This window comes from Globicephala melas, chromosome 15 (assembly GCF_963455315.2).
Source record: "Globicephala melas chromosome 15, mGloMel1.2, whole genome shotgun sequence".
Lineage (NCBI taxonomy): Eukaryota > Metazoa > Chordata > Mammalia > Artiodactyla > Delphinidae > Globicephala > Globicephala melas.
Window position 1 is genome coordinate 86,213,997 of NC_083328.1, and position 24,727 is coordinate 86,238,723.

General features: G+C 55.6%; 1 protein-coding gene across 2 annotated transcripts; it reads right to left on the reverse strand.

The window, feature by feature from the left end:
* Positions 1-1,331: 1,331 nt before the first annotated feature.
* GMEB2 (glucocorticoid modulatory element binding protein 2) lies at positions 1,332-24,586 on the reverse strand. 2 transcript variants are annotated; one of them, XM_030841720.2, is made up of 10 exons: positions 24,539-24,586; positions 15,783-15,947; positions 15,321-15,418; positions 14,642-14,769; positions 8,834-8,937; positions 6,259-6,416; positions 4,363-4,434; positions 3,868-4,005; positions 3,430-3,552; positions 1,332-2,934 (listed from the first exon to the last, which is right to left on the reverse strand). In XM_030841720.2, the coding sequence occupies exons 2-10, from the start codon at positions 15,911-15,913 to the stop codon at positions 2,276-2,278; spliced, it is 1,611 nt and encodes a 536-aa protein (XP_030697580.1). In that variant the 5' UTR covers positions 15,914-15,947; positions 24,539-24,586; the 3' UTR covers positions 1,332-2,275. The 2 variants fall into 2 exon arrangements, with proteins under 2 accessions (XP_030697580.1, XP_060141191.1); XM_060285208.1 differs by lacking the exon at positions 24,539-24,586 and having other exon boundaries at positions 14,642-14,764; positions 15,783-15,825.
* Between the last annotated feature and the right edge of the window lie 141 nt (positions 24,587-24,727).

A 24,727-nucleotide genomic window follows, 5' to 3' on the forward strand; every position in this document is an offset into this window, starting at 1 on the left:
GGGTCATCAGGCCGTGGCCCATCAGTGCGGCAGCCCACGTTTGATTCCAGGACCCAGAGGCCTCACCGCTGCCCGTGAGCAGTTAAGCCCGACCACCCTCACGTGTGAGAACGCAGAGCACAGCCCACTGGCCATGGTCTGCTGGTCACGGTGACTCCAGGCAAGTCCACTGCACACGGGGGAGATCCAAGGCCAGCTGCTCGACCTCAGGGCAGCAGAAGGGCCGTGGGCCCCCGGACCACCCTCTCCAGAGCAGGCTGGGGAGCGGGCAGGCACCGCCCCCAGGGGGCACGTCCCCATGTCACCCACCCACTCACAGCCTTTCATCACCAGACACACACACACGTTATGAAAAACGTTTTTATTTTAAATCAAAGTACCAAGCAGATACTTGCAAAACAACATACAAAGTAGAACTCAGATGCCTCCCTTCCCCAGGCTGCCTCCGAGCCCCACAGATCCGGTTCTACCTTCCCAGACGCCCGAGCTGGGACAGCCTGCACGCACCCAGTGGGTGGAAGGGGGAAGTGGCGGGTGGCGACAGCGAGATGGCCCGACCCCACAGTGGGCTGAGGTTTCCTGGAGGACAGTGGGCCCCTCCCCACACCCCGGGTTCAGGGCCCGCCAGGCGCCGGTGTCCACAGGAGCAGCTGTCGGTGGCTTCCGTCCGTGTGGCTCTGAAACCAACTTTCCTCCCGGTGCCACGTGGCCTGCGGGCGGGGCGGCTTCCGAGAGGTGGCAGGTCTGACCGGAGAGGCTCCAAGCACAAGACGCCCGGCTCCACTCGCGACGCGTTCTGATACGGTCTGAGCCAGACTCGGGACGGGCTGGGCGCCTAGCCCGCGGGCTCCCACCACACGTGTATGAGACGCGCCTGGAAGAGGAGCGTGTAGCAAACAGGGAAGTGACACCGCGCTGAAACCAGCAGGCCCGAGACAACGGCCAACCGGACCTGACAGAAACAAAACAGCCTCGGTGCTTGACGCGGGGCGAGGGTGCTGAGGGGGGGTCCGGGCCGCCTGACAGACGGAAGGACGGATGGATGGACGGACGGAGCCCAGTTCCCTTCAAAGTGCGAGGCGGGCAGTGGCTTCTCTCTGGGTCTCCACAGGTGACAGACAGGAGGCCCAGGGTGCCCGTGGGGACCCTCTGCTGCAGTGGCTCAAGGCCTGCAGGAAGGCCCCTCCCTGGTCTTCCTCCTGAGTCCACAACCAGAAGGGCAGAGGGCCGACTGGCCCACGGACATCCTTCCCGCGAGCATCTGGGTGCCCCCACCTCACCCAGCACTGGCCCCGAACGCCCGCCTCCAGGAGGGGGCCCCACCAGCACGCTGAACACAGGGGATCACGAGCCCTGACCTGAGGCGCGTCCCAACTGGGAGTGAACCCCCCAGAGCCCCTGCTTGTTCTTTCCACGCGCCCTCCTCAGGCCAAAGCCGCGGGGGACGCCCACCATCTTGCTCCCCTGGGGCCTTCCCGACAGTCCCTGTGTACAAAACACTCTGGAACCCAGAACAGATCGGGAAGCCTAGGCACTCAGCGTCGTTTAGGTTGAAAACACTATAAACCTGACTCTTCCTAGAAGCCTACTAAGGAGTTCACTTAAAAATACCCCCAGAGCGTGTGCAATGGCCCCTGAGCCCCTGAGCCCCTGCCAGGCAGGAGTGGGGGCGGGGTGCCCCCCCCGGCCTGTGCTGCTCAGGCCCCTCGGCCCCTCTGGCCAGGCAGGTGCCCCGGGGTCTGCACCCCGACCCCTGGGTGCCCTGCAGCACCACTGATGCCTGTTCCAGAGGTGGGAGAACAGGGCGCTGGCCACGCTAAACCTACAGAAAACTGTGGGAAGAGACCAAATCCATAGGATCCATGGGTTTCCACACTTGGGACAGTTCCCAAGACACGTGTCAGTAACGGCCCGGCCCAGCCGGTGGGCCAGGCCCCGCCCCCCGCCCTGCTTCTGCTGCCAGCTGCACCTGGGCCCCCTTGGCCTCCCCGGCCTGGCTCCTGACCAAGGCCCCACATGTAAACAGTATTAATAAGCAACAGATGGAAAAATATATTTCCCAGAAAACAGGGGAGGAGGCTCAGAACCCGGGGACCCGTCTCAGGCTGCTGCCACGTCCCTCTCCTCTCCTCTCCGTCTGTTTTGGCGTTTCCTCTCTTTGGTTCAGCAGCCCCGCGTGGCCCGCCGGGCGCCAGCGCTGTGCTCCCGGCCAGCCACGGCCTGAGGAGAGGCGGCCAGCCCTGTGCTCACGAGGGGCCTCGCCCTCCGCCAACGGCTACTTGTGCTCATGGCCCTCCGCCATGGCGGCCACCTCGATGGTGGCCGTGTGCTCCTCGGGTCCCGGGGCGGCCACGGCGCTCTCAACAGCCCCCGTGGGCACCGTCACGATGGTGCTGCCCCCGGGCGACACCTGGGCCACGTTCTGCAGGGTGGGGCCCAGGCCGGGCAGGGTGAGCAGCTGCAGCGGGCTCACCACCTTGACCACAGTGCTGCCGTCCTGCATGGCGGCTGTGCTCAGGACCGTGAGGCTGGACGCGTCCGGGTGGATCTCCACCGTGCTGGGGAAGGTAGTGCCCGAGGAGGCCAGCACCGTGTAGCCCCCAAGCAGCGGTGAAGCGGGGGAGCTTGCCGGAGCAGCCTGGGGCATGGCCTTGCCCAGCATGGGGGAGGGCAGGGTGGACACCACTTTGCCCAGCGGCACGCTGGTGAGCTGGGAGACGGGCACACCGGGGGTCAGGGCGATCTGGGCGGACTGGGCGAGCACCTGCGAGGCGATGGCGGCCGGCCCGGACGTGGCCCTTGCGAGCCGGGGCCGCTTCACGGGGGGGGGCAGGGAGACAGGCGTCAGCGTCATGAGCACGTTGCTGAGGTGCTGCGACTTGTGCTTGAGCTCCTTGGCCCGACGGCGGTGCTCGTCACACTGCTGCTCCAGGGCTGCGGCGACAGCGACAGGGCGTGACCGCGGGGCACAGCGGGCACCCACAGCCTGCCCTGGCCGGGGCCTGCGCTGACTTGGGGCCTGACCCTCACGTCCTCACGGTGATGCTCTGTCCTGTCCCCCACGGCCCTTGCAGTGACACTCTGTGTGGGGCCTGCTCTGATGGGGACCCACCGCTCTGAGGAAGCAAAAGAGTCATCCTGAGCAGCTACCTTGCTCCGCCCGACGTGGGGACAGGCCTCCCCTGTTCCCTGTACTGTTTCCAATCATCCTAGCGCTCGCAGGAAAGCTGCCTCGGTGACGTACTAAGATAAGGAGGGCACAGCGTAAGCAGCCTGTCTCACGCGTGGCCGCAGGCACCCCCCCAGGAAGGTGCCGCCTCACAGGCAAACCGCGGGGCCGAGGGGGAATTCACCGGAAGCCTGGCTGGGGTCATCTCGGGGTCACCGCCCCCGCGCAGCTGGGCGGCTCACGGCGCAAGGCCAGCGTACCTGCCAGGTCGCGGGCGTACTGCTCCCGCGAGCGGTCCATCTGGCACTTGTGGCTGGCCAGCACCTTCTTCACGAGGTCCAGCATGCCGAAGTTCTGCACGATGTTGTTGAGGAGGACGGCGTCTACAAGGGCAGGGCGAGCACACAGTGAGAACGCACCGGCCCACAGCAGGGTCTGGGGCACGCCACGCCCCCCGGTGAGATGAGGGGCTGGGCCCAGCAGGTTACTGATTCCCGGCCTCAGCTTCGTCCCCGTGGCAAGGAGGGACCTGGTGGGAACAGGCTAACTGCCCACCCCCGCCAACGCTGCTGGGCTCAGCTCGGAGCCAGAAGGAGCAGGCTGCACCCACGGGCGTCCTGAAGCCGCCCACCACCGCCACCACCACGAGCAGAAGAGGCCTCCGGGCCCACAGACCAGGGCAGGGCAAGACCGCTCACCTCGGAGCTGCAGGGGAGGGTCCTGGACCCGCTGCTGCAGACCCTTCATGGTCTCCACCAGCTCCTGGTGGAACTCCTGTATGACCTCGTCCAGCAGGCCTGCGTCCTTCAGCCCTCGCCAGAAGGCAAACGTGTCATCTGTGAGAGAAGGAGCGGCTCAGAGATGGGGAGTCCTGCACAGGCAGCCCCACCGCCGGTTCCAACCACACGGAGGAGCAAAGAACTGCCAGGAGAACACGGCTCTGAGGGGCAGTAGTGCCCCCCACAACCATACGCGCAAGTCCAGTGGGTGGGCCCTGCACTTCCTGCAAGAGGACGCCCGGCGGTCCGCAAAGGCGAAACCAGCCGCAGATCGGAGCCCCGCCCCAACGCACCCCCTAGGTGAAAAGCCACGGGAAGGCCCCGCCCCCGCCGTGAGCCGCTCAGGAAGGCTCCGCCCCTGCCGTGAGAAGCCCAGGAAGGCCCCACCCCCACCGTGAGAAGCCCAGCCCGCACCTCCGACGGCTGTGGTCCAGTCCCCAGGGTCCTCACAAGTCTCGATGGTGATAGTGGCAGGAGCACCGTTCACTGCAACCAAGATGAGCCCGGTGAGCTTCGCCTGCGACAGGCCAGCGTCCCACCCACCACCCACCCCAGCTCTGACTCGCCGCAGCCACCCGCATTTTCACAAAATTGACTGAGGTGCACGAGCACAACAGAGCATGCACGTGCCCTGCGTTCTAAATTCACTGTTAAACATGTAAAAAGAAGGAGCTGGAACATGCCTCCTCGAACCTGTCCACGTGTCCTCAACATGCTGCTGTCCTTGTCACGGCCACAAGCTTCTACAGCCTGCTGGCCAGGGGCCACAGGCCAGCCTTTCTGCCTGGCCTGCTCTTGGGGTCTCTGTCTCACTGACACTAAGCATCCGTCTCGGCAGCTACCATGCTTCCGTCTTTGTAAATCAGAAGCGGGACTTAGAGACGCAAGCCACCCCAGCTGGGCCACCTCTGACTCCAGTGTCTGCGGAGTCCTGGACATGGTCTGGATCTGGCCATTGGGGCTGAGCAACAAGCCTGGAAGCCTAGCCTCTGGGTGCGCCCCCTGACCTCACGCCAGCCTCGCTCACATCTGACAGACGTCGGCTGGGGATGCGAGATGCCTGAAATAGCTCCTTCCTAGTCTGGGCTGGTGCAGAGAGGCAACGCAGGTGTTCTGAGGACTCTGGCTGAAGAGACCACCATGGAGGTGAGTTTAAGCAAAGCGACACACCATCCAAGCCACCCAGGGACAACAGGCTTCTAAGAGCTAAATCCCAAACCCCATGTGGCCTTTACCGGACACGGCGCTCTGACTGGAGCGTCAGCGCCCAGAGCCTTCCTGGAGATCTGTCACTGCGGCCGCCTTTTACAAGGCAGAACAGAGAGTCTGGACCCAATGACCCGGAGGAGGCCCTGTTCCCACGGAAGCCACTGGCCCACCAGGAGTGCTGTCTCCCTGTGTCTCCTGGGGGCGGGGGCGGGGGCCTTACCGTGACCCAGCCCCTCCCACACTGTGTAGTGCAGTCCCAGGGCCAGCCCTGACTGCCGGCAGCCTGCGTGTTCCTAGAGCTCCTGGGAGGGACTCCCACACTGGGCCAGCTGCCAGCCCGTGCAGGTAGGGGGGGCAGGGACTCATTTGGGGTGAACCCCAGGACCTCACTTTGCCCCCAAGCCTCCCTCTCCATCCTCCTAAGTACAGGACAAGGCCCCTCGACCAACCACCGTCTGGTCAGCCATAAGGACAGTCCCTGGCCACGCGGCAGCAGGCCCAGACTGACCTGTGGAGCAACAACTTAGGGACAATGCAATTCCCATCACAGGAAAGGTAGCGCCACCAAGTTATCAATGGGCAACATGAACAGGGAACTTGGGACCGGATTTCATGCTAACTTGTTTTAAAAAGAACCTCTGTATTCAAAAATCTGGAAAGAATTCCAGGAAATGTTTAGTCCTTCTACCAGTTAGAGCAACAGATGCCAACGCAGAACATCATAAACACATCAACAAATCTCAAGTTGCGGGAAGTGCACGAGCCGGAACCAAGCGCCATGGGGAGCGGCCCCAGGGCAAGGACAGAGGGCAGACCAGGCGCGTGGGGCGCTCCCTGCACTGGCCAAAGCCGGGGGTGGGCACTGCACGTTTGCTCTGTTATTCTTCATACTTTTCTCTACACGTGAATCATTGTATTTTATAATAAAAATGGCTTAGAAAGAGGAAGTACTTCAGTCTTCCCTGTGGATGAAACAGCAATTCAGCTAGACTTCCTCGGTGAGGAGGGAGGTGGCTGCGGACCCCTGGGGCCTGGAAGGGACAGCTGAGTGGACAGGGAGGCCCCGCTTGTGGCCGGCAGCAGAGGTGGCCCAGCACGTACCGTCGGCCGTGGCAGGCGTGAGCGGGATGTACTCGGCAGGCGTGGGGCTGCCCAGGGATGCACGGGCCCCCGAGAGGTCGATCTTGGTGCTGCGGCAGGTGTTGGAGCAGACCCTGTCATGCTGGTAGAAGTCCAGCTCCCCGGAGTCCATGATCTTCCTGCGCAGAGGAGGGCGGGGTGTCAGCCACGGAAGGCCTGCCCCGGGGTGGGCCCAGAGTGGTGTGTCTGCGGAGGCAGGCTCCACCGGGGCTCCCGGGCAGGCCTCTCCAACACCCCAGCACAGCTCTCTCAGGTGGCGTGGGGACGCCTGCGTGTGGCTCTGTCCACAGGAAGGGCGACCACAGTGGCTGGTGCTCCGAGGGAGGTGGCTGTCCAGAGACGCCGGTCAGCACTGAGGGGCTGGGCCTCTCCGAGATGCTCTGCTGCCCGCCAGCCCCGGGGTGGGGGGGACGACTCAGGGCCAAAAGAGGTGCTGACGGCGGCACACCCGCCTGGTGCGTGGCCCAAAAATCGAGACCCTCCAGAAGCACCAACAGCGCCAGCGCCTCTGGATTCTCGCTGTGTCACCTCCCAGCCTCAGTTTTACCAGGAAGGCGCCACATGTGCCCTGCCTGCTGGGACGCCCCCCAGGCCCTCCTCTCTGGCCTCTCCCAGAGCTCCTGGGCTTCAGTTCGGTGCATCTCAACTGGCCTGCCTCGACCCGCGAAAGGATCGGACGGCTCTGGGGCTGCCGCCCACCTCGGCCTTGGGGCAGCGTGAACGCGCTGGCTCCAGGGAGTGCAGCAGACGGCACCTCCCGGCGGTGCTCTTCCAATGAAACAGTCACAGCCGCACCACCAAGATACTCACGCCCGGCGGCAGGTGGGGCTGAGAGAGGAAAGAGCTGGGTTGATGGGAGGGTGCAAAGCTGCTCCGGGGGAAGGAAGGGGCTCCCCAGGGAGAGTGACAGGGCTCCCACGGGCTGCAGGCACCCAGGGCAGCAGACATGCCCAAGGACAGCAAGAAGCCGCTTCCCCCGGGAATAAACACAGGAAGGAGAGGGGCCCCTTCAGCAGCAAAGCAACCAGATCCCGCCCCTCTGGACACCATGAAAAACCATGGCTGTCTCTGGACAGGCAAGCAGCAGGGCCCAATTCGGAGGGGCGAGCCGTTACCACCAAAGCAGAAAATGTTAGAACACGGAAATCAGGCATTAACGCTCCTGGGGGTATAAATGCAAAAGCCTAGTCTGTCCTCAGCCTTCTTGGAAGCGGCATCACCCTTCCCGTTTCACAGGTGGAAGGGAGGAGCTCCGAAGGCCACCCGTAACAGGCCACACCCACCAGGGCGGCTGGTGGAACGGGCACCGCAGAGGGCCCCACGGGAGAGCCTGAGCAGGACACTCCAGACCCTCGACATTCTAGGACCTGATGTCGGTATGAAGTAGCGAAGAGCCAGCCTGAAGCTTCCCACCAATTCCTACTTAATTTCAAAGGGAAGACGCAGTGTACAGGGAGAAAGGTGAGTGGACGCCACACCAAGACCCCGCCACCAACAAGGGAAGCTGATGGGGCACAGGCCAGCAGGACTGACTCTAAAAACAGGAAAGTTGGGGCTCTAGGCCAAGACACCCTGAAAGCGTCAACGCCACGACTGTCACAAGGTCACAGGAACAGTGCAGCTTGGAGGAGACCAATGCTGCCAGTGAACAAAGACAGTCCGGACAGGACCCTTGCTGGCAGACTGGTCATCCAGAAAGGACGATGTCTGGACAACTGGACAGACCAACACACAGCAGCTTAAAGAAGCGCAGGCTCTCAACAGGGACCCGAGTCTGGGGTGATGGTGGGAGACACACGGGGGTAGGTGCTGCCTCAGAAGGAAGAAGGCTGCCCTGTCCACTGTCCTGACGTGCAGACAGCTTCACGGCCAGTGTCTTCCTGGTGACACAGTCACAGGTGCCTCGGTAACGGACTGGTGGTGATCAAACCAAGACAGAAAGGGCTTCCCTGGGGGTGCAGTGGTTGGGAATCCGCCTGCCAATGCAGGGGACACGGGTTTGAGCCCTGGTCCGGGAAGATCCCACATGCCACAGAGCAACTAAGCCTGTGCACCACAACTACTGAGCCTGAGCTCTAGAGCCTACGAGCCACAGCTATTGAGCCCGCAAGCCACAACTACTGAGCCGACGCTGCACAACTACTGAGCCCACGCTCCACGACTACTGAAGCCCGCACCACTCCTAGAGCCCGTGCTCCACAACAAGAGACGCCACCGCAGTGAGAAGCACGCACACCGCAACGAAGAGTAAGCCCGCATGCAGCAACAAAGACCCAATGCAGCCAAAAACAATAAATAAATTTAAAAAAAAGCAAGACAGAAAGCCCTGCAAGTCTGACAGGGTCACGCGCTGGCAGGGGTGTGGGCGGCCCAGCCCCGGGACGCTGTCCACAATCCTCACGTAGAAAATGCCCCTCATCCTCAAAACGCAAAACCCAAGGAAAAAGCAGTGGCCACAGTGCTCCCCGACATAGGGTCACCGGCCCACCCCTGCCCAGTCCCTCCAGCCGGTCCCCCGCCCCCACGCCCCACCGACCTGAGCATGATGCCGTTCATGCGGATGGCTCGCTTCCAGTCCTTCAGGGTGGACTTGCCGGCCAGGTGCACAAACTCCTTGGGGCTGATGACATGCTCATCGTACTGTGGAGGGAAGAGCAGAGCAAAATCAGGACAGAGCCTCCCCACCGCCCTTCTCTCCTGCCTGACACCACCGCCCCCCCAGAGCTGGCCTGGGAAAGGGGGTGGACGGCAGGGCAGATGTGGTGGAGCCGTGGGCCGGCTCTCAACCTGACATTCAGGATTCAGGAAAGAACCACCATGTGAGACGAGCCTGACCCCTGTGCACAGGGGCTGGAGTGGGGAGCTGGCCTCCTCCTGCCCCAGCGGGTAGTCAGACACTGACCCCCAGCGGGTAGTCAGACACTGACCCCCAGCGTGTAGTCAGACACTGACCCCCAGCGTGTAGTCAGACACTGACCCCCAGCGGGTAGTCAGACACTGACCCCCAGCGGGGAGGGAGCTAAGTGCTTGGCGCCTCCCCCCAGCCACACACCCAACGCCGGGGACCCAAGGACCCCACACCACTCAGAAAGGCACAGCGCTCTCTCCCTCCCTTCAGACAGCAACTGGCAAACCTCCTTACGCATAACTTATTCCACAAATAATGTACACATATATCACACCAAGTAACAGGAGACACAGTGCACAGGGTCAGCTGTGAATGTCCCTTCAGCCGGTCTGGCCCACCCCTAACGGCACCCTTCACGGCCCAGGAGCATATGTCCACTTCAAAGTCAGGGACCTGCCCCCACTCCTCACAGGTCTGCTAGTTTCCCCCAACAGTGGCCTGAGAAGGTAAAGTATCCTATTCAGTCTTATTAAACAAGAAATTACTGGAACCAAAGAACAAACATAAAACTGCATTTACTTAGAAAACAAAGGACTTCCCTGGTGGCACAGAGGTTAAGGATCCGCCTGCCAGTGCAGGGGATGCGGGTTCGAGCCCTGGTCCGGGAAGATCCCACGTGCCATGGAGCAACTAAGTCAGTGCACAACAACTACTGAGCCTGCGCTCTAGAGCCTGCGAGCCACAACTACTGAGCTCACGTGCCACAACTACTGAGCCCACATACCACAACTACTGAAGCTCATGCCTCTAGAGCCTGTGCTCAGCAACAAGAAAAGCCGCCACAGTGAGAAGCCCACACACCTCGATGAAGAGTAGCCCCCGCTCTCTGCAACTAGAGAAAGCCCACGCACAGCTTTATTAAAAAAAAAAAAGAAAGAAAAGAAAGAAAACAAGCAGGCTGGGGATGGATAAGTCACTGGTCTCAGCAGAGGCAGAAACGAAAGCTCCAACTGTGGCCTGGATGCACAGCTGGGCCCCAGCCAGGGTGCCGGCCGTCCCAGGCGTCCCCTTCCCGGGCGGCTGCCTCTCGGGCGCCCTGCAGTCTGTGTCAGGTTGGGCCCAGGTTACCATGCCGCTGGAGCAAAAGCACCTCCACTCAGCCACACTTGCTCTGTAGCGCTCCACAGATAGTCATATTCTACAAATTGGAGGTTCGTGACAACCCTGTTTCGAGCAAGGCTATCGGCGCCGTTTTTCAAGAGCAGTTGCTCACTTCAGGTCTGTGTGACACTTTCTGGTAATTCTCGCAATATTTCAAGCTTTTTCGTTATTACTATAGTTGTTATGGTGATGTGTGAGCAGTGACCTTTGATGTTACTACTGCCGCTCCAAAAGCTCAGATGGCGGCTAGCATTTTTTAGCAATAAAGTACTTTTAAATTAAGGTATGTACATCATTTTTAGACATACTGCTATGACACCATTAACAGAGTACAGTCTAGTGTAAACATAATTTTTATATGTGTGAAGAAACCAAACAGTGTGTGTGACTCTTCTTACTGAGACACGGGCTTTACTGAGGCGGTCTGGAACTGAACCTGCAGCGTCTCCAAGGTCTGCCTGTATCTCCAGTGCACTTGGTCGCGGCAAACGCCACCAGCCTGGGAAGCCCCTCTTGACGGAAGCAGCTGTCCTAATTGCCTGAGCCCTGCACTCTTTCTCTCTGAGTCAGGAAGCCACTCATCCCCTCAGTCAGCTGGTCGGGAGCCAGGCCTGAGCCTGGGCAGACAGGCAGAGTCAGAGTCGGAGGACCTCGCTGGCCACTGCCCGAGCCCAGGAAGTCCACACTGGGCCCGGCCTCTGCCCCCACCACGTGACACCCTCTCTGGCCATCGCCTCTGGCCCTGCCCGCACCCGGACACTGCAGCACCACCTGCCGGCCTGTCTCTCCCTTGCATCTTGTGCGCCCCCCATCCCACCTCCCTCTGGGGGACCAGGCTCTCCTCTGCTGGCTGGGCAGGTGTGCCCCACTGTCAGGGTGGGCCAGCTGATCCCACTCACAGCCCTCCAACCGTCCCACCACAGAGCATGCGGAGCCCCCTAGGACGCACACCAGCACTGCAGAGCCCATCACCTTAGACTCACCCAGCTCCTCCACTCTCCACGCCTCTGGCCACCTAAAAGCTCCTCTCTGGAGCCACTTTCCCTCTGCCTGAAATCATTTCTTAGAATACCTTTAGTTACGACTTGCTGGTGGCAAACACACTTTTGCCTGAAAACGTTTCTGTTTCCCCGGTTTCTGAAGGCGACTCCACTGCGTGCAGCCTTCCTCTCCTGGCACGAGGAGACCCGCCCTGCGCCGGTCCCCCGGCTCCCTGAGGAGACCCACCCTGCGCCGGTCCCCCGGCTCCCCAGGAGTCTTTAGAGCTCAGCTGCCAGGGGGTCTTGCTCCACTGCTCTCATTATTACACCTCTTTTGCTTCTAACTTTTAATTCTGCTGTGATTTCAACCTTACAAAATAACTGCAGGTACAGTACAGAGCCGCAGCGGCCCCTTCCCCAGGCTCGCTCTCCACACAGGGCCCATCTCTAAACGCTCGTGGGGTAGCCGCCCTGAGTCCTTCACACCTATTTCCTGAGAACAAGGTTCCTACATAACCACACACAGCTCTCAACATCAGGAAACTACCATTAATGTATTATTATCTGATGCACAGGCAATATTCCAATTTCACAAACTGTCCCAATAACGGCCTTTGTGGCGACTTTTCTCTGATGCAGGACATGGCCTGACTTTGCGCTGCACTGACCACTGCGTCTTGCCTCTGACTCAGAGCAGCTCCTCGGCCCGATGGTGTCTTCCTGACCTCGACATCTGTGAAGCATGCAGGTCAGTGTTTTTGTAGACAAAAATTGTGCCCCTCAGTTTTTGTCTGTCTGACGTTTTCCCGAGTAGAGTCGGGTTGTGGGGTTTTGTCAGGAATGCCACAGAATCCCTGCCCATTCGATCAGGAGGCCGGGATGGAGGCTGGTCCCGATACTGATGCCCAAACGTCATCACATTTAGCGAGTGATCTGCAGGCTTCCCCCTGTTGTTCCTGCTTTGCCTCTGTAAGCAGTACCTCAATGATGGGGGTACCTGGAGACCAACTGTCCCTCATCCAGCTTCCCCTGACTAGTTTCAGCACCCCCTGTGGCACTCTGGCTCCAGCACCCCTTCTACATTTGTTAGTTGGTGTAGGAGTTTAACCTCTCCCTTGTGTCAATGTAAATAAATAACATGAAATACACTGCAATAAATATGGGCCCATAGATTCTTGTTTTTACTTGAATCATAATCCCTAACTATCATTCATTATTTTGATGCTAAAGTGTCCCAGGAGCCAGTGGAAGGTCCTCTGAGCTGGCACCTATATGGATTTTGAAATGTGGCTGGTTTCTTCTTACTCATTCAGTTTAGGATCTGTTAAGTCTCTTGAACTGTGGGCTGCTATCTTTCCTTGGTTCTGAAAGTTCTCAGACGCTCTCTCCTCTCAGAATTCAGATAGATGCATTAGACTTTCTTGTGCTTCCATTTTCCCTCATGACATTTTGGGGGATCATTGTCTGGATAACTTCTTCACTTCTATCTTCCATTTCACTATCTCTTCAACTGTGTCTAATGTGCTGTAAAATCCAACCACTTAAGTGTTCAATTTTAATTCTGTTTTTCACTTCTAGTTTGTTTTTTGTTTTTTTTAAATAGTTAGTTAGTTAGTTAGTTGGTTGCACTGGGTCTTAGTTGCAGGAGGTGGGCTCCTTAGTTGCAGCTCACGGGCTCCTTAGTTGTGGCATGCGAACTCTTAGTTGCAGCATGCATGTAGGATCTAGTTCCCTGACCAGGGATCAAACCCGGGCCCCCTGCATTTGGAGTCTTATCCACTGTGCCACCAGGGAAGTCCCTCTAGCTTCTTGTTGTTGTTGTTTTTAATTAATTTGTGTGTGTGTGTGTGTGTGGCTGCGTTGGGTCTTCGTTGCTGTGCGCGGGCTTTCTCTAGTTGCAGCGAACAGGGGCTACTTTTCGTTGCGGTACACGGGCTTCTCATTGTGGTGGCTTCTCTTGTTGCGGAGCACGGGCTCTAGGCGCGCGGGCTTCAGTAGTTGTGACATGCAGGCTCAGCAGTTGTGGCTCACGGGCTCTAGAGCGCAGGCTCAGTAGTTGTAGCACAGAGGCTTAGTTGCTCCGCGGCATGTGGGATCTTCCCGGACCAGGGCTCGAACCCGTGTCCCCTGCATTGGCAGGCGGACTCTCAACCACTGCGCCACCAGGGAAGCCCTCTTTTATTTCTTGAAGTAAATTAAACATAATTATTTTATATTCTGTGTCTCCAAATTCCAAGCTGCAGCATCTGTGGGTCTGGTTCTTCTCTCTGTGGTTTCTGAGTGCACTCATTCAGGGGCTTTATTTCCTGTGTGCTCAATGTTTTGTTTTGCTTTACTGTGAGCTGCTCCTTTTCTTGGAACTTTGTCTGTCAAAATTACTTGAAACCTGAGATAAAGATGAGTTCTACCAAAAAGGATTTTTCACTTGCTTTTGTCAGATCCCTGGGGGAGCTGCCAGCCAGGAACAACCTACGGCTAAACTCTTAGCTAAAGGTGTTCACACTATACAGGCCACATGTGAATCCTCAAGAGGGTTCTCTCTTCCACCCGGTGCTAAGACATGAGACAGGAGTTTTCCATGCCCTGGGGGATAGAGGGGACGGGGAGTATGTGATTAGCATACTCTCTAACCCCCAACACTGAGGGGTAGCAGCATCACAGGGACAATCTCTGCCCCCAACAACACACCCAAGTTGGGAGCCCTGGGCTTCACCTTCTCATCTCCAGCTCCACGAGGCTGAGAAAATCAGCGTCAGGCAAAGGCTCTCAGACAAAAGCCGGGGTAGGTGCTTGGCCTCCCTCTATAATACACCTTTATTCAGGCCCTGGGCATGACTATTTCCTCCTCTTTTGCCAGCTTCAGGAGGCATCTAGAAGATACATTACGAAAATATCTTAAGTGGCATTTTTGGCTCTTTTCAGCACAAGGTGAGTCTGGGTACCTAAACTACCATGTTGCAGAAAGAGCAGACCTCTCCCCTCCATCTTACTCATGACTGCTAATGAGTCTTTGCAAAGCATCCCTCTCGTTCAACCTGCCCAGCAGAGTCCCTGCCGATCCCAACTTCAGCAGAGCTGCCTTCCCAGCCTCTCTCCACAGCTTTGCTCCAGGAACAGAGAATCTCTGCCCTGAGGCTCTCCGTGTGCCCCAGCGACAATCCTGTCTGTCCCTGAAGGCTCCTTCCTTCTCCTCTGCTCTCCCAAGCACGGGATTTCTGCCTTCTGAACTGCCCCCTACAGGTCACACCCGCTGCCGTAGGGGTCTTCTTTTGTTTGCTTCACAGCTGCGGGACTGGGGGCCCCTCCCTGCAGCCCGGCACACAGGCCTGTGCTCTGGTTGCATCAGAACCCTCACCTGAACACACTTCACATTGATGCCGGGGCACACAAACTTCCTCCAGATCAGGTTGGCTCTGCTGTCCCCGCAGGTGATGGGGTACACGATCTCGGCCTCCAGGCTCTCCTCCTCTTCAGCCATCTTCACTTCTCACCAGGTGTGTCGACAGGGAAAGGGGCAACATAGAAAATCAGTTACAACTTCTCCAAAGCACTTTCTGCAAAAGCACAACATTAACTACCAACCTAGAAACCAGAAACTAAAATCCAGGAGGGACTGAGACAGGACCAAGGTGGGCGGGACATTTCTCATCAGCCCAAAGTACAGAGCCACTGAAGGAAACAAACTTTGCCTGGCACAATTCCAGAGAAAACCTATTCTTAACACTTGGAAGAGCTCTGAGGCCTTCAGCGTTAGGCAACAGGAAAAGACCAAAGGTGATAAATCATCTTCACCGCCACTCACTGACAGCTACACTAAGTAGGACCACAAAACCAAGCTCTCCCCTCCAGCCACAGGCCAAGGCCACACTGGAGACTCTGCAGCCAGGGCCTCTGTGGCGCCACCTCTGAGGAAGAGCCCACAGAAGAGCCTCGGGAACCTCTGACTTGTCCCCTACTGATGGGAGGACCCCCCCTCGGAAAGGCCACCTCCAGAGCTGCCTACGGGCGCTGCCACGAGAAGGCAGGCTCCCTACCTAACACGGCCTCCTTGAGCTGCGAGGACGCTGTGAACGCGGCTGCAGCAGCTGCCGCGGCGTTTTCCGTCTCCATGTTACCCTCCGTCAGGTCACTCCTGGGAACAGAGGGGAGGAGAGAGGAGACATTAACACCCCCAACAACAGCCAGCCTCGCACTCTGCTGCCATTTCTGCCCGACTTGCCAGTCCAGCCCGAGGTCACGGCACGGCAGGCTCAGGGCCATGCGCTCACCGCGCCGCTGACCCCACAGGCGTTGCTCCTCAGGTTCCCTTGGAAAACCCAGTTCCTAACTGGCCCTACTGTGTTCTTGTCAGAGGAGAAGTTACCGTGCGCTTAGGGGCATGAAGCCATGACCTTGGTGTCGGGAGAAGAGTCGGGGAAGCGTTACTCGCTCCTGGCCGGGTGGCGGCTCTGCGTCCCCTGGCGCCCCCTGCCCCCAGGCCGGGTGCCCATCCTCACCCGTGCGGGGCCAGGTTGGTGGTGACCAGCACGGTCTTCACCTCCTCCATGCCGCTGCCATCCGCCGCCGTGTCGGGCGTCGTTACCACCACCACCTCCTCCATGTGGACGCTCACGTCGGGGGTGGCCATGGCTCAGCGGACAGGAGGTGCCAGGGCACCGGGCCTGCAGGGCAACAGGGGGGCACAGGGTCTGCACGGGGACCTCGCTACCTTCTGACAGAAGCAATGCAAGAGAAGGGCTCTTCCAGGGCCTCGGGCTCTGGCGAGGATGCAGTGAGCACTGAGAAAGGAAGCCCTGGAAGAACCTCGGAGCCATGACAGGCCTGAAAGCCCAGTGGTCACCTGCGGGGGATGGGAAGGAACCAGAATGTGGGCATACGCCTCTGGAGGTGGGTCCCACGCCCTGAACTCAGGGCTGTGCACAGAAAGCCCGCGGAGAGATTTCCCTGGCGGTCCAGTAGTTAAGATTCTGTGCTTCTACTGCAGAAGGCATAGGTTCGATCCCTGGTGGGGAACTAAGAGCCCACATGCTGCAGCACGACCCAAAAATAAACAAAAGAAAGCCCTCGGAGATGGATCCTGTCTCTGGTCTGCGAGACCCTCCCAGGCATTATTGTCTTTGCTGGCTCTGCCCTCCAGCAAGCCCCAGGCCCTCTAGACTCCATGACAGTCACGGCCAGGCAGGCACCGAAAACTCCGGGGACCCAGAGGCACCCCACTGCTCTCCTGCTCTCCATCCTCTGCGCTTGGCTCAGGGCAGACCAGGTACTGATGCATCGCAGCACAGAGGACACGTGAGAGACCTGGCTTTTAGCCAAAGCACAAGGAAGGGCGTTCTGGGGGTCAGAGAGAACGCAGGAGACTGCGGAGAGGAGGGAGGCGGAAAGCGCTTGCCCCCAGCTGTGTGCGAAGGACTGGGTCACTCCTCACCTGTCCGTGTGTGGACCTGACCCTAAATGGCAAACCAAAGATTTCGCGGACCGACCTCCAGGATCGACCCCCACCAGGTCTCAGACTGGCCTTGGGTGGCACCTATGGGACAGATCCAGAGAACACTGCACAGGCTGGAAGGCTGAACTGATTCAGGTCCATGCCCGCCCACAGAGGGGGCTCAGAACCCGCAACCCAGCTCCATTTCCTGCTACAACAAAACGCTCCATCCTCCACGGGGTTTAAACAAGAGCCAGAACCTCACAACACAATATTCAAAGTATCCAGAATATGATCCAGAATTATCTAACCCACAAAGAACCAGCAAAGTCTGACCGATTCTCAAGGGAAAAATTATACAAGAGAAGCCCAATCCAAGGCGACCACCGGAACCCACAGTGACCTCAGAGCTGCGGGCACTCCTGCTCCACACGTGGAGCCAGCCATCCTCGAACGGGCTGCCTCAGGAACCGAAGCCACAGCCTAGTGGAAATCGGAAAATTAAAAACTATAATAACAGAAATAAAAAAATCCACCTGGTGGGCTCAATATCGGAATGGAGATGAGCGAGGAAAGAGATACAGCAATGAAAATAAAGATAGATCAGTACACATGATCTAATCTGAACAACAGAAAGAAGATGGAAAAACAAAATGAACAGAGCTTCAGGGAATGCAGAACAATATAAAAAGGTGGCCATCTGTATCACCAGAGGCCCAGAAGGAAAGAAGAAAAAAGCGTGATGCTAAAAAAACTCTGAAAAAATAATAGCTGAACACTTCCCAAATGTAGTGAAAACTATAAACTTATACATTCAAGAAGCTCAACAAACCTCACACAGGATAAACTCAAAGACATCTACGCCCAGAACATAATCAAACTGCCGAAAACTAAGGACAATGTTAAAACATCCCCAAAGCAGCAGATAAGAAGGTGTGTATTTCCACGTAAGAATAAGAATTTGAAGGCCTGTGGGGCTCTCCCCTCAGAAGCACAGAGCCCGATGCAGGGACATTCTTAACATGCTGAAAGAACAGCGCCTCGGCCCGGATTCTACAACAGTGAGAAGACCCTTTAGAAGTGAAGGCACAATAAAGACATTTCCAGATGAAGGAAAATGAAGAGAACGGGCCACAGTCAGACCTGATGCAGTACTTCAGACAGAAGGAAATCACAGCAGAGGGAAGCCTGGAACGTCAGGAATGAAGGAAGGCAACCAAAACGGGAAGTATCTGGATAAACACGTAAATGATCGTTCCCTTCAGTTCCTCAGGCACGTCTGGCAGCTGGAAGCAAACACTCAACACTGCTGGCGGGACTCGATGTGCGCGGACATAGACCATGTACAGCTCCGAAGCGGGTGGCGCCAGGGCCCACATGGTGGTCCTGCTGCTATATCCCTCCGAGGGGAGAACACTGTTCTAAGCAGACAGAAAAATCAAGTCCTTCAAAATGCGAATGGGTGAGCAAGCTGGATATTCCATGTAATGACCTCTGGAAGGTCATCCAGAGACAAAAGAAGTGAGGTATGAAGCCACAGAAAGGCACGGCGGGGACTTCCCTGGTGGCACAGTGGTTAAGAATCCGCCTGCCAATGCAGGGGACACGGGTTCGAGCCCTGGTCTGGGAAGATCCCACATGCCATGGAGCAGCTAAGCCCGTGCGCCACAACTATGGAGCCTGCGCTCTAGAGCCCACAAGCCACAACTACTGAGCCCACATGCCACAACTACTGAAGCCCGCACGCCTAGAGCCCTGCTCCGCAACAAGAGAAGCCACCACAGTGAGAAGCCCGTGCACCACAACAAGAGTAGCCCCCGCTCGCCATAACTAGAGAAAGCCCACGCGCAGCAACAAACACCCAACGCAGCCATAAATAAATAAATTTATTTATTAAAAAAAAAAAGACAGGGCAGACCCTTAAATGCACACTGTGAAGTGACAGAAGCCAGCCTGAAGAGACCAGTGGCTGCCAGGGTTGGGGGGGTGGGCAGCAGGATGTTTAGGGCAGTGACACCACTCTGTGTGATCCTGTCATGGTGGGTATCCACCATCACGCATTTGTCAAAACCCACGGGATGTACACCACCAAGACGGCGCCCCAAGGTAGACTATGGACTTTGGATGGTTCTGATGTGTCAATGTAGGTTCATCCTTCGTAAAAAAACATGCCCTTCTGTTGAGTGATTTCATTAATAGGGGAAGCCGTGCACGTGTGGGGGCAGGGAGTACACGGGAAGTCTCTAGAACTCTTTCTCAATTTTGTTGTAAACCTGCAAGTGCTCTGACAACTTAAGGCTTAATTAAAAAATATAAAACTAAAACATACACTGTACAACACCAAAAGTGAACCCCAATGTAAACTATAGACTCTGGTTGATGATGGGTCAACTGGGGTTTGTGATTGTAACAAACATACTACTCTGGTGAGGATGTTCGTGCTGAGGGAGGCTGGGAAGGGGGTACCTGGGAACTCTGGGGGCTCCTGCTCAACTGTGCTGTGAACATAAACCTGCTCCAAAATGAAGTATGTATATTACAATTCAGCGAATAGAGAATATAGTGGAAAATGCAAAGACAAGCTATAGGTGGAAGAAAATGCTTGCAAATCGCATGTCTGACAAAGAACTTGTATGCAGAATATACAAAGAACTCAACAACAACAACACAATTTAAAAGCAGGCAGAAGTGGGGCCTTCCCTGGTGGTCCAGTGGTTAAGAATCCGCCTTCCAATGCAGGGGACGTGGGTTCGAGCCCTGGTCAGGGAACTTAGGATCCCACATGCCGCAGAGCAACTAAGCCTGCACGACGCAACTAAGACCCGACGCAGCCAAATAAACAAATAATTTTTTTAAATAAATAAATAAAAGTAGGCAGAAGGTTTGAACAGACACTTCACCAAAAGGGAAGTCCAAATAAGCACACAGAGGGACTTCCCTGGTGGTCCAGTGGTTAAGACTCTGCGCTCCCAGTGCAGGGGGCCTGGGTTTGATCCCTGGTCAGTGAACTAGATCCCGCATGCCGCAACTAAAGGAGCCCACGTGCCGCGACTAAGACCCAGTGCAGCCAAATAAATAAATAGTAAAAGAAAAAACAGTAAACACACAGAAAGATGCTCAGCATCATTAACCCACAGGAAAATGCAAACCCAAACCATAACGATACCACCACACCTATTAGAACGGCTCAAAAAGCGCCAACAAAAAGCTGGCGATACAAAGACTGTGAGGATGTGCGGCAGCTGGAACTCTCACACAGCTGCTTGGTGCGGCCACTCTGAAAAGGGTCTGGACGTTTCTCAGAAGGCTACGTGTACTCTTATTACAGGACCCAGCAACCCCACTCCTAAGTATCTCCCCCACAGAAACGAAGACTTGGGTTTCCTTAAAAACCCGTACACACAATTCTATGACAGCTTTATTCATAACTGTCAGAAACTGGAAACAACTCAAATGACCTTCAGTAGATGAAAAGAGAAACAAACCTTACAAAAGAATACTCCTCAGCAATATAAGTAAATAAATAAATAAGGTACTTGACATGTGCAACAACCTGGATGGATCTCCAGAGAATCATGCTGAGTGGGTTACACACGCAGACCCTGGAGGTATCAGCACCACAATAAAGCGAATGCCACCATAAAGTGAGGCACGTGACGTTTTTCGTTTCTCAGTGCATATAAAAGTTATATTTACACTATATTATGGTCTATTATGTGTACAATAGCATTACGCCTAAAAATGACATACATACCTTAATGAAAAAATAATTTATTGCTAAAAAATACTAACCACCATCTGAGCCCTCAGAGTCTTAGTAGTAACACCAAAGATCACGGATCACAGATCACTGTAACAAACATATTAATAATGCAAGAGTTTCAAAAATTCCAAGAATTACCAAAATGTGACACAGAGACCCAAAGTGAACAAATGTTGTTGGAAAAATGGCACTGATAGACTTGCGCGATGCAAGGTTGTCACGAACCTTCAATTTGTAAAAAATACAGTATCTGCGAAGCACAAAAAGTGAAGCCCAATAAAACAAGGTGGGCCTGTAGGCTGTATGACCCCACTTACATGACATTTTGGAAAAGACGAAACTCTAGTGGTAAGAGAACCAATCATTGGTGCCAGGGGCTGGGGGAGGAGGATAGGCATAAAAGGACAGCACAAGGGAGATTCTGGGGGTGACGGGATTGTTCTGTATTCCAATCATGGGGGCAGCTACACGATGAATCTATACAGGTGTTAAACTCACAGAACTGTACACCAAACAACCATAAAAGTTTACCATTTGCGAATCTTTTAAAAAAATTAAATTGGCCAAAAAAAAATGCTACTGTATCCTGGCATATATGGTCAACTGATTTTTGACAAGGGTGCCAAGACCATTCAATGGGGAATGGGGACAGTCTCATCCATATGTGGAGCTGGGACAACTGGACATCTGCAGGCAAAAGAATGAGGCTGGACCCTTACACCACAGACAAAAATTAACATAAAACGGATCAAAGATCCAAACATAAGAGCAAATACTGTAAAACCCTTAGAAGAAAACACAAGGGAAAATCTTCCTGACACTGGATTTGGCAATGATTTCTTTTTCTTTTTCTTTTCTTTCTTTGTTTCTTTGTTTTTGGCTGCACCAGCACAGCTTGTGGGATTTTAGTTTGCTGCCCAGGGATGGAACCCAGGCCCTCGGCAGTGAGAGCACAGGGTCCTAACCACTGGACCATCAGGGGGTTCCTGGCAATGATTTCTTGAATATGACACCAAAAGCACAGGCAACAAAAGAAAAAACACATAAATTAGACTCCGTTAAAATTAAAAACGATTGTGCATCAAAGGACACTCTCAGGAGACTGAAAAGACCACCTACACACTGGAAGCAAGTGCCTGCAAAGCACGTGTCTGCCAAGGGATTCACATCCAGGATGCGGCTCGACAAGAGCAAAACAACTTAAAGCATGGGCAAAGGACTCTGGGTAGACATTTCTCCACAGGAAACATGCAAAGAACCTGTACGCCACTGAAAAGATGCCCAACATCCCTAATCACTAGGGAAATGCACACAAAAACCACAAGGAGACACCACTTCACACCCATCAGGATGGTTATTATAAACAAACGGAAAGTACATGTGGTCAGCATGCGGGGAAACTGGAAACACTGTGCACCATCAGCAGACAAGCAAAACGGTGAAGCCGCTGTGGAAATCAGTCTGGCAGTTCCTCAAAAAGCTACACGTAGGGGGGCTTCCCTGGAGGTCCAGCAGTTAAGACTCCGCGGTTCCAATGCAGGGGGCACGGGTTCAATCCCTGGTTAGGGAACTAAGATCCCACAAGCCGCACGTTGGCCAAAAAAAAAGACCACTTTAAAGTCGCCCTTAAAGTAACGTTGCTCCGTGGTGCTTGGCTCTCACCGAGGTACCGCTGCTTTCACCGGGTGGACTCCAAGGGGGCCAGAAAGCCACGCTTGAGCTCAAAGCTGCAGAAAGGCAGGGACCCACCCTATGGGCGGCTGTCCTCACCCACATCTCGAAACCGCACAGAGCGCTAAGCAGTGGGAACACACAAACCGGAATTCCTGCCTCTCCAATGTCAAGTTTTCAAAATTCGTCTTTCCCAGTTAACCTTGAGGTAAAGCAGACAGGAGGAAGTTTCCAAAGTAGCACTCTGAGGCATAAATACACAAAACCAGGACGAAGACGCGCGCGGTCCGCACACTGGATTCAGGTCTGACTTGCCGTTGTCTTCCAAATAATCACAAATACTTTGTTTTGATAAAAATACCACTAGAAACATAGCAGAGGTCACAAAGCAGTGGCCCACAGACACAACTTTTATTTTTTTAATATTTATTTATTTATCTTGGCTGCGCAGGGTCTTAGTTGCGGCACGCCGGATCTTCATGGCAGCATGCGGGATCTTTAGTTGTGGCATGCAAATTCTTAGTTGCAGCATGCATGCGGGATCTAGTTCCCTGACCAGGGATCGAACCCAGGCCCCCTGCATTGAGAGCGCAGAGTCTTACCCACTGGACCACCAGGGAAGTCCCAGCACAATTTCTTTGATTCTCACTGTGTTTCAAAATTTTTAATTAGTTGCCAGCTTTTTCAAATTTTACAGGGTTCACATTTTAAAAATCAGATTTCCGGCTTCTCTTGAAAAATGTCACAAGAATTCATCCCTAAAGGTGGTCCCCCTAGTCCTGCATTTCCTTGAGAATCTGGGCTTCCTGGCCCTGCCCTCCTGGGGGCGAGGGGGGCGCAGTGCACTAGCTGACCAGTCTCGACCACACCCTGCATCACACCCAGCCAGGACGCACCTGGCTCTTAAGTGTATGATGTATATGTACAAATCCCCGCCCCACCCCGCCCCCCGTCCAGTATGTCTTCCCAAAGTTTTATACTTCCTACAAAGAGACAATTTTTTAACAGTCTGCTTAATTTATCTTGTTACATTTGGAATTTATTTAATCCATTTGGTTTTACCCGAAACGGACTGACATACACTGTTGGTGGGAAGGTAAATTGGTGCAGCCACTATGAAAACGGTAGTACCCAGGTTCCTCAAAAGACTAAAAATAGAACTACCATATGTTCAGCAACCCCACTTCTGGGTGTACATCGGAAGGAAAACAAATCAGGACACCCAAGAGACACCTGCACCCCATGTTCACTGCAGCATTATTTACAATAGCCAAGATATGGAAGCAACCTACATGCCCACGGACAGATGACTGAATAAAAATTTGGTATACACATACAATGAAATATAACTTAGCCTTAAAAAAAAAAAAAGCAAATTCTGCCATTTGTGACAACGTGGATGAATGTAGAGAACGTCATTCTAAGGGAAATAAGCCAGACACAGGACAAAATACTACATGCTACCACTTACATGAGGAATCTATAATAGTCAAACGCGGAGAAGCAGACAGTGGAATGGCGGTTGCCAGGAGCTGGTGGAGGGGGAATGGGACACATCAAAAAGTACAAAGCTTCAGTTATGCGAAATGACTAAGTCCTAGAAATCTAACGTACAGCACAGGACCTGTGGTCAACAATATCGTACTGTATACTTAAAATTTTGCTAGTTAAGCGTTCTTATCACAAACTAATGAGAGCGGGAATAAACTTCTGGAGGTGATTGACAGGTTAATAGCATAGACTGTGGTTTTACGGGTGCACACTTAACTCATCAAGTTATATACTTCAGTTATGCACAGATTTTTGTAAGTTAAAAAATACTGATGTAACTGAAACTGTGTTTGCAGTGTTAGCAAAGAAAGAAAACGATTCACTGCAAGTGTCGCTCGACTACATGAACTATCAAGTTAAATATGTGACAGGTCATTACTGGCAATGGACCCACAGTGACTGGTTCCGACCACGGAGACCAAGGAGATACGGGTCTCACCAAAGGGTTGCACGCACGCAGCCCCCACGGGAAAGGGGGGGCATTCACCAGGCCCCCACGAGAGGGCGTGTATCCACAAGGCCCCCAGGGAAGGGGAGAATTCACGCTGTCCCACGGGAAGGGGGGGAGCCACGTGGCCCTCTCCACGCAGCCCGGCCTAAGGCCCTCCCCGGCACCCGCAGCCCGCGGCCCGCAGCCTTCCGGCAAGATGGAGGCCGCGCCGCCGCCGACGCGCCTGACGCGGGCCCGTGACGCCCGTGACGCCCGCCGCGCGCCGCCGCCCCTCCCCCGCTCCCCTCCCCCCGCCGTAACGTCCTGACGCTCCGCAGGGACCCCTGACTGGACGGCGGCGCGCGGCGGAGCGAGAGGCCTCGCCGCGGGGGGGGCGGCGGGCGCTTACCTGGGCCGCGGCCGGGCCTGCGCGGGCGCCAGCGGGCGGGCGGCGGCGGCGGCAGCGGCTGCGGCGGCGGCGGCCGCGGGCTCCGCTCCTTGTTGGGGATTCGGCGGCGGCGGCGGCGGCGGCGGCCCGGGCGCGCGCTTCCTAGTGACGCAGGCGGCGGGGCCGCGCACGCACGGGCAAGGGCGAGCC